The sequence below is a fragment of the Aspergillus glaucus genome (assembly GCF_001890805.1).
Source record: "Aspergillus glaucus CBS 516.65 unplaced genomic scaffold ASPGLscaffold_19, whole genome shotgun sequence".
Taxonomy (NCBI): Eukaryota; Fungi; Ascomycota; class Eurotiomycetes; order Eurotiales; family Aspergillaceae; genus Aspergillus; species Aspergillus glaucus.
This window is the reverse complement of record NW_019170471.1, coordinates 216,769-230,935: the sequence shown is the minus strand read 5'-3', so window position 1 is coordinate 230,935 and position 14,167 is coordinate 216,769. Positions and strand designations below refer to the sequence as shown.

The 14,167-nt window shown below is 50.0% G+C and overlaps 4 protein-coding genes across 4 annotated transcripts; 2 read left to right on the top strand and 2 right to left on the bottom strand.

Annotated features, from left to right (window-relative positions):
• Nucleotides 1–192: 192 nt before the first annotated feature.
• ASPGLDRAFT_132434 (putative C6 transcription factor (NirA)) lies at nt 193–3,015 on the bottom strand (the record flags this gene model as incomplete). The annotated part of the gene is made up of 5 exons (XM_022541119.1): nt 193–1,300; nt 1,347–1,715; nt 1,768–2,713; nt 2,767–2,821; nt 2,878–3,015. The coding sequence occupies 5 exons, from the start codon at nt 3,013–3,015 to the stop codon at nt 193–195; spliced, it is 2,616 nt and encodes an 871-aa protein (XP_022398033.1).
• Nucleotides 3,016–4,632: 1,617 nt separating this feature from the next.
• ASPGLDRAFT_50387 (uncharacterized protein) lies at nt 4,633–6,761 on the top strand. The gene has a single exon (XM_022547298.1). It carries the CDS (start codon nt 5,053–5,055, stop codon nt 6,535–6,537), a length of 1,485 nt encoding a protein of 494 aa, XP_022398032.1. The 5' UTR covers nt 4,633–5,052; the 3' UTR covers nt 6,538–6,761.
• A 612-nt stretch (nt 6,762–7,373) lies between these two features.
• Nucleotides 7,374–10,734, bottom strand: ASPGLDRAFT_76311 (DNA ligase (ATP) DNL4). The gene is made up of 6 exons (XM_022549845.1): nt 10,651–10,734; nt 8,486–10,596; nt 8,309–8,440; nt 8,119–8,251; nt 7,528–8,066; nt 7,374–7,461 (listed from the first exon to the last, which is right to left on the bottom strand). Exons 1-6 carry the CDS (start codon nt 10,710–10,712, stop codon nt 7,442–7,444), a joined length of 2,997 nt encoding a protein of 998 aa, XP_022398031.1. The 5' UTR covers nt 10,713–10,734; the 3' UTR covers nt 7,374–7,441.
• A 916-nt stretch (nt 10,735–11,650) lies between these two features.
• Nucleotides 11,651–13,670, top strand: irs4. Its single transcript, XM_022547297.1, has one exon. The coding sequence runs from the start codon at nt 11,720–11,722 to the stop codon at nt 13,466–13,468; it is 1,749 nt and encodes a 582-aa protein (XP_022398030.1). The 5' UTR covers nt 11,651–11,719; the 3' UTR covers nt 13,469–13,670.
• The last annotated feature ends 497 nt before the right edge of the window (nt 13,671–14,167 follow it).

Here is a 14,167-nt window from a genome sequence, read left to right as displayed (position 1 = left end):
GAGTGAAGGTCAGCGATCTGAGCAGGTGCAAGGTGTTCGCGGATGGGAGAGAGCAAAACATGACGAAATAGACTAAAGATGGGAATGGATACGTTTATCATCCTAAAACTGATAATGCCTCCCACAATCAAATACGAATGGAGCCTTAGCTGAAATCATAGACTGAGTATGGTTGGCCAGGTAGTATTATCATTATTGTTGAAGATTTTGCGAAAACCCCATACTCCCATAAACAGGCGAATTAGGACCCTGCCCCAACGCCATCGTCTGCGACGGTACTTCACTGTCATTCCCTGCTATTGTCTGCATATGAGACAACTGTTGTAGTGGAGTTGGTGCTGTTGCAGAACCAGTAATCCCACTCCATCCTTCCTCCCAATTACCCATCCCCATATAGTTGCGAGACCACCAGTCTTGACTTTCGTCCACGAGGTTTGTAGTTGAACCGTCGAAGCCACCAGTCATTGGGGATGCATCTGTACCGGCAGATGGACTTGTTTGTTGGTTATCCATTGGATTGGCATCGTACCACGCATCATGCTGTGTGAAAGGAACGGCTTGAACAGGGTGGAAAAGATGGGATACCGGTCGTAGATAGGTTGGTTCTGGTACGAACTGGTTATCGGGCCTTTGCCGCTGGATGCTCACTGGGCGACTTGGCGGCTGCGTAGCGGCGACCGGTGTAGGGATGGTGTTTCCTTGCTGGTACTGAGGTGTCATCGGCATAGCCAAGCCTGCGGAGATGGACTGGAAGTTGCTTTGCTGAGAAAGCGCGGGATGCGACGATGGCGAGTTGATTGTAGCGGTGGGCATACGAGGAGGCGTTGCCGCTGGCGGAGATTCCTCCGAAATCGCGGACGGGGATGTTGGTTGATCCCAGGATCCCCAGGATCCCCATTTGGCATGTGTACGTTCAAAGATGATAGACGCCTCCTGCGGCAATAGGGCTTGCCACTTATTGGCAGATATGTCCAGAATGCGAAGGGTGCGCCGTGCGCAGAGCCAGCTTTCAGCCATTTCCTCGAGATTCCGGAGCCCATGGATAATGTCCCTCTGGGCATTCTTCTCTGGCAGGTTCAGAAGATGAATGGTGCAGGCGGTGTGTGCAATGTAGACTGCAATGTTGCAAATTTGTTGGAAGCCATATGTACGCTTGTACATCCGAAGCAGCTTCGAGATGGCAGAAGCAGATTGTGTGCATAGTCTACGCGGCGAGACATGTTGAGGAAGTGGCGAAGTCGACCTGTTGTATTTCAAAAAGGGACGGTATAGATGGATGAGAAGGACTTGATAGAACATGCTTCACATGGTTAGCATAGCCTTCCAACAGTGCGAGCACAACTTACTGCATCACTAGAACCTGAGGGAGCTGTCCCTCTTTAGGTTCCAATTCATGAGGCAATCCCTTCTTCCACGCTTCAAGACGAGTATGGACCTCGCTGAGTTTCTTGAGCTCCAGTTGTTTAGAAGGCGTCTTTTCCGCAGATGGTGGGAGATAGAAGAAAATGAGCAAGTCACCGCTGATCTCACTCAGCTTGGAGATCTGCAATGCAACGTTTCGTGTCCGTGAGGGCTGCGTGCGTTCGTGATCCACCCCAGAATCCGTGTATGGAGACCAAAGCTCTGCCTCCTCGTTGGGAAGCACATCGATTTTGGGTACGTTGCAGTTGGACGTTGTCAGTTGCGGCTGGCGACCCAAGTAATTGGACCAACACCTATAATAGTTAGCTACTCGAAACGTTTGCAGAGTGCGAAGAGTTGACGAACTTGTCAAAGAGATAGCAGCCCCAGAACGTGATTCGCCGCGCGTCAATTTCCTCCTCATCAAGATTGTGTGTACCATGGCTCGTGACATCAAGGTTCAGGCCCAAATCGAAAGCCATGCGGAAGCTCATGCCGCTGTAAATCCAGCCCTTGCCTTCACGGCCACAGCCAGCTTCCCGGACAGACATGAGCGCCAGCGCTTGAACAGTGCAGAGTTTCACATTCTCGTGCTCGTCATTGGTCAAAACCAATCTCTTTGCTTCCTTAAAGAAATGGTTTCCTGCAGTTGACGAATTGCGGGGATCCTGCAAAGCGCCTTCTCGGGAGCTGAAATGACATCCTAGCGCCAAGATGGCATTGACCAACAGAGAAGAGCAATATTGGCTGGATATCCCTCGAACATAGTCCCGGTAAAACAGGTCTTTGGAGAGGGTTGTGAAGAAGGGGTAATGCCATGTAAAGTACATGGTCATAAGGTGGCTGATAAGCTGCTCATCATTCGTGACATTCGTCCATTGGACAACCGCGAAATCGCCATGCCCAGGTTCATTGGCGGTATTAAGCTCGGAGAGTTCCGACCCGGGTGGTAGGAAGATGAGATTCGAAGTGCCTCCAATGAATTTACGAGAACCGTCCAACATGAGCTCGCTGACCTTGTCCGCTAATTCAGACTCGAACCGATCTGCATGCGTGAGATCCTCGTCGGCAGGCCCAGCATTAGCAGACGCTGCGAGTCCTTTCTCCTGATTCACGATCGATTCTGCTACATCTTCCAGATTGTCGCATGACCGTATCTGTCGCACCAGCTCAAATGCCTCCTCTTCATCCCCGTAATTCAGGATTGCCTGAATGATAGTCTGCAACGTTGTATTCCGAGCCGTTCGTACAGTGCCATTGTCCTTTCTATACACACCTTTTCGACGATGATCGGAGTTGGGGTCGTAGATGCCTAGAAAGGATCAGCTGTGTTCCTTGAAGGGAGATTCTCGGCGATTCTCGTACAGGTCGTGTGATAGACGGAGGAGCAGGCCGCGCAGCTTGGAAGGTTCCCGTCACACTAAGCAGCAATTGTCAGCTTACTCGAGCCGCCAACACACAGCTCCAATGTCTCACTTTTGATTTTCTCCGGCGACAAGCAATGCAAGCAGTACTGACGCAGCGTCTCTTGGACGCCGAACCTTTGTCTTCTGCGCTTGCGTTCTTTGCCTTGCCGGTCACCCGAGGGTCCTTGGGTGCCTGAGAATCCTGCATCCTGTGCAAGGAGTCTTCCATGTTATATATCTAGCAGTGCGCGTGCGGGGGGGGGGGGACGAGTGAGACCAGAAATGGTCATGCTTCGTCGAGTAAGATAGGTAGGTGGTGGGTTAGGCGGTTTTCATGGACGCCGATTCGGACAGAGCATCGCCGCCGCTATAGGGGTTCGCGAGGGACCGATAGAGCGAAGGGTCGACATGCGCACAGCATTTGTTAACTGGAGAGGAAAAGTAAGACGGACGGTTAGATGCTGCATTAAGGCCATATCCATCATCAACCATGGGTAGACAAACTCACAGATCAAGAACAGGGACTTCACCCCACAGTGGAGTAGAGGATCTGAGGTGGAGGGTGTCGAATCGCACAGACGTGTTATTGACGGAGGGCGATAAGAGAGAACAATGGAAGAATCCGTTCTTCTGTAATCGGCCGAGGATTATTGGGCAATCTGATAGAAGCGACGAATCTGATTGACTGCAGTCGCAGTATGTACGGAGTGCAGCATGGAGACGAGCTGTCCGGACTAGCGGGGCTGACTAAGACGTGATGCTAGTTAACTAATTGGACAATTTCGTGCTAAAATCGACAGTTGAGATTGTGTGCTCTATTTTACACAGAAAGAGAGAATTTTGTTAATGTTGGTAGAATTGGGATAAGAACATTGGTATAGCTCATTGTATACTCCGTAGTGCCTGTGCTGTATGAAGATACTCCTATCAGGCTATCAGTCACATGTCAGCCTTAGAGTCCTTAGGCTACTCGGACGAGACATAAACAAAGAAAAAAAGTAATTCTCCTAGATCAAATTTTATTTCAAATGTTCAGCTAACAATATTTTGGTGCGACGAGGATCTCCAGCGCATACATAATAGTAAAGATTCTCATACAGACCGCAGTTGACAGCACAGCAAACAGCAGTCAATCATACAAATGAATACATACCTTATGCTCCACAAAGTCCTTGACATATTAATAGTATTAATGAGAGCTGAAAAGTTTTTTATTATTGTGTTTCAGTCTTTCATATATAACTCGCTAATTATGTATTTATTATTGTTGGTGTGGTTTCGTTCGGTATACAGGGGCGCTAGAAACAACCTTAAACAAGGAAGATTCTAGGGGTTTTCCACGACAGGGTATACCCGGAGTATGGAAGACAGGGGATCTGATACAACAAAAACCTATTATCCAGACAATAGTGTTACATCAATTATACTCTTGAATGCTACTCTACTCCATACATTCAAAATAAGCATCATCGTGCGTAACAGAGTGTAATACTGCATTACACATTGGGCAGACGCAAAAAAAGGCGGTGTCGTGCTGTTTGCTGTTTTGGGCACCTCGGCACTGCCCACCCCGCTTTTCTAGTCTATACACCAATCAAAATTTACCCATACCGTTTGCGTAACGATTCCGCAGCGTCCCGAAAAGACGGCCAACCCTGCGTAGTGTCCCTTGCGGCCAACCACACGCAATGAAGATCTCTGACCGCTCCGGTATATAATACCGGTGTAATGTCGTTACCCGCAGCTTATCTGGCTCGCTTGCCGTCAGCGAAGAATGACATCGCTTCTACTCCGGACTCCGTACTCCGTCTCTTTCTTTCTCTCTAGTTATTAGTCTCCGTGTCTTTTCTCCTTATATTCGTCTGTTTCTCTTCATTTCCCCCTTTTCTATCTGGTCTGCTCCCACGTCTCTTCTTTTCCTTTTTCTGTCCTCCTACATCATCCCCAGTGCATAGTCAGACCTGCAGAGTCGTGTGCCTGCATGCGGACCGCTGCCCAAAGCAGCCCCGGCCATACCCATCTCTGGCTTATTGTTAATCCTCGACAGCCTCACTGCCAACACAGCACCTCTGCTTGCTGTCCATATATCCTCTAGGCTTTTCTCACTGGGAGGGTGCTTCTTTTAAATATTTCTTTTTCCCATACATCCATGTATCTCGTTCAGACACTCGACCAGAGTGCCTCACCAGGCTTAGGCCCTACACGATTGTTCTTTGGTACAAAGGTTTAACAACACTACGCAACAATGATTCCCAAAGCCTTTTTATTTACCCCTGTGGCTTCTCCGAAAAGCAGCTACACCCATGGTGACGGCAAGCGTTGCCGGCGGGATGCTTTCGGAGATGTCTCCGACTACTACGACTTTCCTACCGAGGCTCCTTCGACAACCCACACCAGCCCGGTTGTCATCCCTACAAAATACGGTTCCTCTGTGAGGTCTTCGCGTCAGCTGTCCACCGATAGTGGTCCCAAACCTCCGAAACGATCACAGACCCTCCGTCGGGCTTCATCGAATGTGTCTAGCAAGAGCCGTCCTTTGCCGTCCTCCGTTGCTTCTATCTTGGAAGCCACTGCGATCCCGGCCCCCAGACGTAACCGGCCCACGCGCACAACCCGAAAGCTCCCTCGAAAGATTCATTTGGAGGATTTCAGCAAAATGTTGATGGATGATGTGGAAGAAGACCACCTGTTGGCAGGGACTGGGAACTCCGCCTTGGATCTTTTACTTAGTCCTCCCGAGGAGGCCGAAAGGATGTCCATTACAGGAAGTGATAGTGATATGGCGTCTCTCTCTGGTCGATCTTTGTCGACAGAATCCACACCATCGCTAGATCATGACTTGGACTCGCCGTCGAGTTCGCCGGGTTCGTTCTCTCCATTCAGCCCGAGGAGTCCTTCAGAGAAGAAGTACCGGCGAGTGTCGCTTTCCGAGGATTGTGCTTTCAACCATCCCCTTCTCGATACGCTGCTATCCGATACGGGGGTGGACGACATGGGCCAAACAAAGGCTGCCTTGACAGGTTCAGTCTCCCCTCAGACCCCATCTCCGTCCCGGTCATTCGTACGATTTGGATCCTTCAAATCCAATCTGACAGCATCGTTGCGCGCCATCAAGTCAGCGGCTCAGACTGTGTCCGCATTCACCACCCCGTCCGTTCAGCCGGATGACTTTCTCACTCGATCTTTGTTTACCATCACGCCCGAACTGACGGACGACCGTCGACCTCCACCAATGGACGAACCGCCGTCGCCTGCTCTTCGACGGTATCTGAACCCTATCATCGTCTCGCCGGCCGAGATGCATATCTACCACGATGAACACCCTCATGGGGCTGCTGAGGCTTCCCGAAAAAGCCCGGTTTCCATTCAGATGCAGACTTATCGCCGGAGCGGGGGCCGCAGCAACCGCAAGCGTGCATTTCACCTGGCTGGCGCAAGGGGTCGCGGGAATCGACCATGCTGTCCGTTTGATCCGGAGATTTCTCCCATGTCGCGCCAACGAGAGCCCAGAGAAAACAGCGACTTCTTACGCGTGGTGGTCTTGGAGATGAACATGAGACGCAGCGGCAAGCTCCGAAACGATATCCCCCCACGAGCGCGGGTATGGCTGCCACCCCGCAAAAACAGTCAACCCCGATGTCCATACAACGATTACTTTTACGACGACTTTGAAGAGGAGGACGAGGATGAAAATGGCGTTCCATCGCGATGGATTGGCATCACTGTTTGAATACTTTTTACTTCTTCTGTGTACGACTTATTGCAACTTTTTTTTTTTAACTTTTGGAAATACCATGAGCGAGGCGTTGGGAATTGGGATGTGAAATTGTTTCATATATCACTTGGAATACAGAACAACAGTTATCTTATCTTATTCATTGTTTAATCTATTCATTCTCATGCAACATGCAACATGACGTTCGCCAGCAGGCCCCTGCACTGTGCACAGTACGCTATCCACTTAGCCAAATGGCACATGAACAGGTCATCTGCTTGGATTGGACGTGTACGGCGACAGCACAGAACATACTTGGTAAAAGGATGATACACTTCTTTACTCTGTACATCTCCGGAGCAGAGTCAGAATACACAGGCCTTAGTTCATACATCGTATCATACGACGACCCTTGTCGCGATTCCCGATCCAATCCCACCCACCTCAATCCTTATCTCTAATCTCCACCCAATCGCAAACGCGGGGTATGGCGTCTTTAGTTATACCAACTCTTTAATCATACTCTTATGTTTCGATGCTGATACGCAGCAGCGTGGGGTCCTCGCAGGGTGCAGTACTAGGACTGCACGTGTATACCCTGCATGTACTAATTGGGTGGTATGCGTGGTGTATCTCGGGGGGACATACCCTGGACGCTGTATAGGGCTAGTACAAGTACGGGTGGATGTGGGATGGGACCGGCATTGAGCAGGGATTATTGTATTATGGTATTGTGTATGTGCGTGGTAGCAGGGGTATACATATGACTCATTGGGCTGGTTATCGTGAAATGCTAATATATCTGATCCTTTCTGAGGGAATAAAAAAGAAAAGAAAAGAACAAGGGGAAAAAAAAAAAAAAAAAAAAAAGTAGAGAGGATTATTGGTATCATCGCAAACTAATCAAACAACAATCGTATCATCTAGCAGGTTGAAACCCTACAGCAACGTTTAGCATTAGCACTCATCATATTTACTATGACACAAACAAAGGGTAAAACTCACTCTCCTCATCCAACAACGTCTTTGCATCCCAACTCTCTTCAATCCACTTACTCGTGACAATATGCGGCACTTTCCTCCCCGCGCCTCGGGCCGCCAACGATCCCCGAAACGCGGAAATCTCCGCAGCCGGCGTGTCAGGGTCCATAATTACGTGGGTTATAGCCCTGTCTGCTGTGTCAGAAACAATATCTGCGCCGGCGAATCTTGCGATGTTAGCCGCCGCGACTGTGCGGAGGTTGTGTGCTTGGTCTGTCTCCTTTGTTTCCTCGGTTTGGGGATGGTTGAAGTAGAGCGTAAGACCTCTGAGAAGCCAGCCAATGGGGGTTTCGTAGCCGGAGGATGCGCGTTCTTGGATGCGTACGGTGATTTTGGTGATTGTGTCGGGGCATTGTGAGCTGTCGAAGTTATGTTGTTTGCTCATTTGTTCAAGGATGTCCTTGAGTTCGTTGGCTGTCGTGTCCCGGGCGTAGCTGTCGTTGAACTGGTCGAGGTTTGATTCGACTTCTTCTTGTTTATTCGCTGTCATGAAGAACATATGCCTGGTTCTTGTGAGCGTTATCTTCAACAGCAGAAGTGCAGGTGTATGCAAACCTTGCTTCAAGGGGGAGTAGTAGGTCTGGGTGACCTGCATCGACTGTGTTTTGCTTGACACATTCCATAAGCCATGAGGGTCGGATAATATTAATTTCGCCGCTTTTCTGAAGTGATGCAACTTTCACCGTTCCTGGATTGTGTCAATTTGTCTCTGTTAGGTATCTTCACCGAGATGGATGTGGCATACTTCTATCCGCAACGCAAATAGTGTTCGGTGCAGCAGTGCTCGTCTGAAAGAATTTGCCTCCATTGGCTTTGACAAGCTGCTCCAGCTCAGCTTTCGACTTCTTCTCTGGTACGCTTGAATCCGTCAAGATATCTGATATTGTCAGCAGAGCTCCTATGTGAGAAGGCGTCGACATACAGAAGTTTAACCCCTCAAAAATACGACCAGACGGTCCAACGTATCCAACCTCCCTGTCTGCATTGTTTCCCGCTATATCGAGAGGCTTCTTCGTCGTCCTCTTAACCCGCTTCTTGCGACCGTTATCAACACTGAACTCCTTCTCCTTATGCTCCTGTTCCACATTCGATTTGAGATCGAGGAATTCCTGGACAGAAAGAGCACTCTTCCAGTCCTTGTCGCTGCGTAGTCTCTTAAATCGCGGGAACCGCAGAGTCAGTCCTATTCGAAACTGGTCGCTAACAGAAACCGATGCGGCCTTGACACAGAGAACAACCGAGTCATCTGGCTTGATCCACACGTCTGGCCGTTCGTACTGTGCATCCCCACCAGCCAGCTCGATGTATGTCGTGGGTGGTTTCTTCGGATCCCAATCCATCCATTTACCGTCTGTGTGATGGCGGACGTTCGCATAGTCTTGTGCGTTGAAACCTCCACCAACCTTGCAGAAGGAGTAACATTTCATGGGATTGGTATTTTGTGAGCTCTGGGCGCCGTCGACACGCAGTCCACACAAAAAGCTGGAAAGAGAACCTCCCCGACGACCGCTACCGTAGTACCCACCGACCACGATGAGATCCAAAGATTCGCCAAATTCAGTCATGTACTCTGGCTTCACCTTCATCCAGTCGTCGTGTCTCTCGTTCAGCCGGTAAGGGGATCTAGGGCTTTTCAGCACCAGCCCTTCAGAGGCTTCTGCGACAACTGTCCTAAGAGCGGTCTCGATCTCTGCAGTAGTAGTGGCCTCTTGATAAGGATGTATCTCAAGCCTCCGGTTAACCGGTTTAACAGCCTTTTGCAAGGCATTCCGACGGTCACGGAGGGTATATTTCGTCACGTCCCGTCCGTTCAGGTACAAGAGATCAAAAACACGAAACAGAGGCCGTGGTCCCGTCGAAAAAGGATTCCGCTGCTCAGCTAGCGCAGCCGTCTTCAGTGTACCGAATGGAACAGGCGCATCCTGCTCAGGGTCCCAGGTGATCATCTCACCATCCAGAATCACGCTCTGTACACCATCCACAAATGCATCCCCGAGGTGTCTGGTCAGGGCGCCGTTTTCGTCGTGTATCCCGTTCCCGTAGAGATACGTGTAGTCCTTGGCCTTTCTTGACCAGAAGCCAAACCTCCGACCTCCAGGTAACGAATTGTCAGGCGCCATATGCAGCTGCATACGTTCTCCATCGAGCTTCTCTTCGATCCAGAAGACCTGATCATCTTCGGTTGGCCTCATTCGGCTGATCATCTTCTCCAACGAATGCATTTGAAACTGTGCCAGTTGGGGTTGGAAGCATTGCATCAACGTTATGCCCCGGTCTTCTGCCTCCAGCCGAAGATTGGGGTCGTGGAGTTCCCAGCAGACGCGCCGCAAGCTGCTAGAGATACTATACAAGTTCTCTGCGTCCGAATGCCACACGTCAAAGAATGTCCGCTCCGTGGCTCCAACCTTCATCTGTCGCAAGATAATCCGGATCAACCACAAGAGCTCCTCGGGACTCATTCGACGATATAATTCAGCCAAGATAGGCAACTGATTTTCTTCCTTTGAGGCCGCAGACAACTGATCGAGCCTTTCATTGACCTCTTCGATCAGCATGCTACCGGGTTCTGTCCGCATGGGTCGTTTCGAAATCACGTCGTAACATCGACCTGCAAAATCGCCAGCCATTCGATTCGCTGCTGTCTGTCCTGGTAGCTTCCAATTCAGAAGATTAAAACCGTCCTCGGAGTTTTTATCGATCTTCATGATCTTCACGAACATCTTCCCGATCACCTTCTCTTTCATACCATACATCGCGCGATCCCGGTCTTTGTCCGGGAGGATTAACCGGAAGGCCGGGTAAATGTCGTCGCCCACGTCCCTCCTCCACCGCGATATGAATCGCTCTATTACATCACGTCGCCTTTCGAGGGGGTTCAAATTCGCTGCAGACTTTCCGCTAGGACCGGCTTTCCGGCGCGCGGGGCCTTGCCCTGCGGGCTTCTTCTTGATTTCGCTGAGCGGGTTGAAGAGGTTAAGAAAGAGTTCGTGAAAAGGGAGTGTAGGAGAATGATTTTGTGGGCGGTTTGGGAATCTACCATTGTAGCGTTAGTTTGGATGAACTTCCCAGACCAAGCTAGACTCTTACTTCTCGTCAAGGTCTTCATTTTGCTCCCCAGCCGCAGACCCCATAACCTCGTCTGAATCCATGTTTCCGACAATTACCTCCCGTGATTTGCCCAAGATGGTTTGCGATGAAAGAGAAGCTGGTTATTTTATGTTTCACCAAGTCCTAGGCTGCAGCGCCGATAAGATAAGGAAGCATGTGACGTGACATCATCCGGTGCCTGGTGCCTGAGGAACATGAAAGACATTCTAACTATTACTTCTAGCTACATAGTACTTAATCTCCGATATGCAGCAAGCTTGGGCAGCAGGAAACAGCGGTGTCTACTCTAGACTTTACCAGGTGCTCTGTCATGGCAATACAACTCTTGTGTTGGGAAATAACACTGTGCAAAGCTATGCTGTCCTTGACGCGGGCCCCGTGCTCAACCAACATGTTGGTAATGGTTTCGTCGCAGCGGGTGACAGCTGGCATTCCTAGGGCTTTGCGGAGGCCTGGTTGTGATTGTGGGGAAGATATCTTGATATAAGAGTGATCTACGAAAAGCATCCGCTATTATATGAGCCTTGCTAGGTTCGGAAAGAATTCAGTCAGAATGACAGAGGATGCGAGATGTCAAGATATTAGCAAAGCGCAGCATTAATACATCTATATTTAATATCCATGCTCCCGACTCTATCATAGCATATGTCTAGCTGATAACCCATGAGGTGGCCATCAGTTGGGCCAAGGAGATCTACCGAAGTCGTGGAGCTGGAGGGCGTAGTGATGGCTCAGGACGCGACGAACGAGGATGGCCGTATTTCTATTGGTGTTACACAAAAACATGATGTGAGAGCAATGAAACAAAGGAATCTGAGAGAGATGCCCAGAAAAACAGGACGCAAAATGAGGAGAGATATTGGGACTCGATAGTTATAACTAGTTAACTAGGCAGTGACCACCCTGATGAGTCAGCACCACCGCTCTCCCAGCCTCGCCTTTCTGAGAACGTCCATCGGGTCTTTTATTCACAAAACGGCTTATAACTAATTCAATTCACCTTTGGGCAGTTTTCATCGTGCCCCCAGACTCCTCTTACTCTCCATGTATGGCGAGAACGCAGTCCTCTGCTTCGATCCGCAGCAACCAGACGCACCATGTCCCTGACGGTATCAACTTGGCGGCGCTTCAAGGAGCGACACTCGCATTCACCAACAAACCTTCCAAAGAAGCTCCATCGCAAGGTGTTAAGAACAGAATCCAAACCATGGGAACCGCCGTCTTTCCAGATATTCAACCACCACGCTCGCATCATCATGATGCTCCGAGCCGATCATTATCCCCTTCCGATGCCGACTCCATTCCAGCACCGGAAGCGGGTTCTGTCAAGGACAAGATCGGGAGGTTCGTGGCGCACTCTCGCGGATCGAGTCCGTTGAGTCAAAATAACGATAATACACTGGAGGACGTCAAACTCCCGGTCCGATCACGAACGCCGCAACTCGTCGCCGCCCGATTGGCAGCGGAACGGTCCCCCGTACGGAACGAGAAGAAACCTGCCGGAGGCATAATGCATGCGCAGAGCAGACAGGAACCGGTCTTGGCTGCGCCAAAGCCAATTCGAAACCCAGCTGCTTCCAGCCCAGCACTCCAAAACCTATTACGAGAAGACCGAGAACCGCCCCCGTTGCCTCAAAAGCCGCCGGTCATTCCGCGAAAGCCGGTCATGTCTCCGACTTCCTCGTCTTCCAATATTGCTCGGATTGCTGCAACAAGGTCTACCTATTCTCCATCCCCTACACCTAGCTCGCAGAAGCTATTCCAACCGCCGCTCCCCCCAAGATCGAGCACATTTCCCACAGCACCGCAGAACAATGATGTCAATGACAAGACAACGAATGATTCCCGTACTAGTCTGAGTTCGCGACCCCTTTCGCCCAGGCCTGCTCTACCACCTCGACCTCGACCAAATGGTTCCCCCGTTTCTCGGGGCCTTCCCCGAAGCCAGGGGATCATAATGCAAGACCTCGAACCCTCCAAACCAATCCCAACACCCAGCATGGCATCGCTATCGACCGCCTCGCATAACAACAGCAGCACAAGCACACTGGACAAATCAAGCGGCATGGACACAGAATCACTATCCGACGCCATTGTCGCTTCGTCCATCGCATCATCCCACGCACCCCCGTCGAAAAAGATACCCCCGCCCCCGCCCAAACCCCGAAGAAGATCCCGTTCTCGCTCCATCCTAAACAGCCTGGGCCACTTCCGCAGTAACTCCAATGATACCAATCGCTCCCACTCACGACTCCCGAGCCCTCCCAAAGGCATGCGCCAAACGCTCCGCGATCCACCCAAACCGGAACCCGCGGAGCAAAACCACCACCACCTACTCAGACATCCCCACAAACACCACGAAGGCGATCGCAAACGCTGGCAAAGCGCCGTGGGCGAACAAGAACGCAAGCGCTACGAAGGCGTGTGGGCCGCCAACAAGGGACACCTAATCCCCATACCCCCACTTCCGTCCCAAGCAAAAGCCCTCGGTCCCAACGCTGTCGCATACTACCAAGAGATCCGAACAAGATATCCAACCAACACATCGGACATGGTGCTTAACCTGGTCGTGCGCGATATCTGGTCGCGCAGCCGTCTGTCTGAAACCGTGCTATCGCAGATCTGGAATCTGGTTGATAGACAGAAAAACGGGCTTTTGGACAGGGAAGAGTTTGTGGTGGGAATGTGGTTAATTGATCAGTCGCTCAAGGGGCACAAGTTGCCTTTTAGAGTACCGGATAGTGTTTGGGATAGTGTTCGGCGGCTTTCGGGAGTTAAGCCGCCTTCCTTGGTATGATTTAATAGATATGAGCCTGATCTAGGGCTGGCGTATGTATGAGTTTGGAGTCTTTTGGATTAGATTTGACTGGATTTGCTTGGATGATACTGTATTAATATCTGCATATACCACCAACATATACGACGAACTGCTGTATCTAGATAATGCTTTTTGCTATAATACTGTTTTGAATAATAAAAAAATAAAAAAAACAACCGATGAATATTCAAAACATTCAATTATCAGTCATTTCAATGTCAAACTTATGGTCTTGACGGAATATAAAAGCCACAGCTAGGAAGGCGACATAAGCCGCAGACGACTCTCTTCGCGGTGAAGCCTTTGGAAGAGGGTAGATAGCCATTGCCTGCTGTGTGATCCAGAACATTGACGCTGTTTGTTGAGTCACAAAAGGTTAATCTGGTGATGTTTGCGGATGCGATTTATGGCTATAAGAGAGCCATCGGTGAAACTGACGAGAGTGTTTCAGAGCAAAGACGCAGCATTGACAAATGCATAAAACAAAACAGCCACTCTTGAGGGCTTTTCTTCATGGGATTCTTGCAATAGCAAGACAAGCGGGCTTGGGACATCCCTGCTTAGTATGATATACTAGAGGTCGAGTTGGGATATCGAAGTGGAGAGACGTATATCAAGAGTGCCGCCTCAGAAAAAACGGTCTCTGTTTCTTCGGTTGGTGATTTGTAAAATGGGTCT

Bases quoted from the DNA above. Each gene is read 5' to 3' on its own strand.
- ASPGLDRAFT_50387 (XM_022547298.1), top strand. From the start codon at position 5,053: ATGATTCCCAAAGCCTTTTTATTTACCCCTGTGGCTTCTCCGAAAAGC.
- ASPGLDRAFT_76311 (XM_022549845.1), bottom strand. From the start codon at position 10,712: ATGGATTCAGACGAGGTTATGGGGTCTGCGGCTGGGGAGCAAAATGAA. The intron at 10,597-10,650 runs GTAAGAGTCTAG...CTACAATGGTAG, and splicing joins AATGAAGACCTTGACGAGAA to ATTCCCAAACCGCCCACAAA. The intron at 8,252-8,308 runs GTATGCCACATC...GACACAATCCAG, and splicing joins TATTTGCGTTGCGGATAGAA to GAACGGTGAAAGTTGCATCA.
- irs4 (XM_022547297.1), top strand. From the start codon at position 11,720: ATGGCGAGAACGCAGTCCTCTGCTTCGATCCGCAGCAACCAGACGCAC.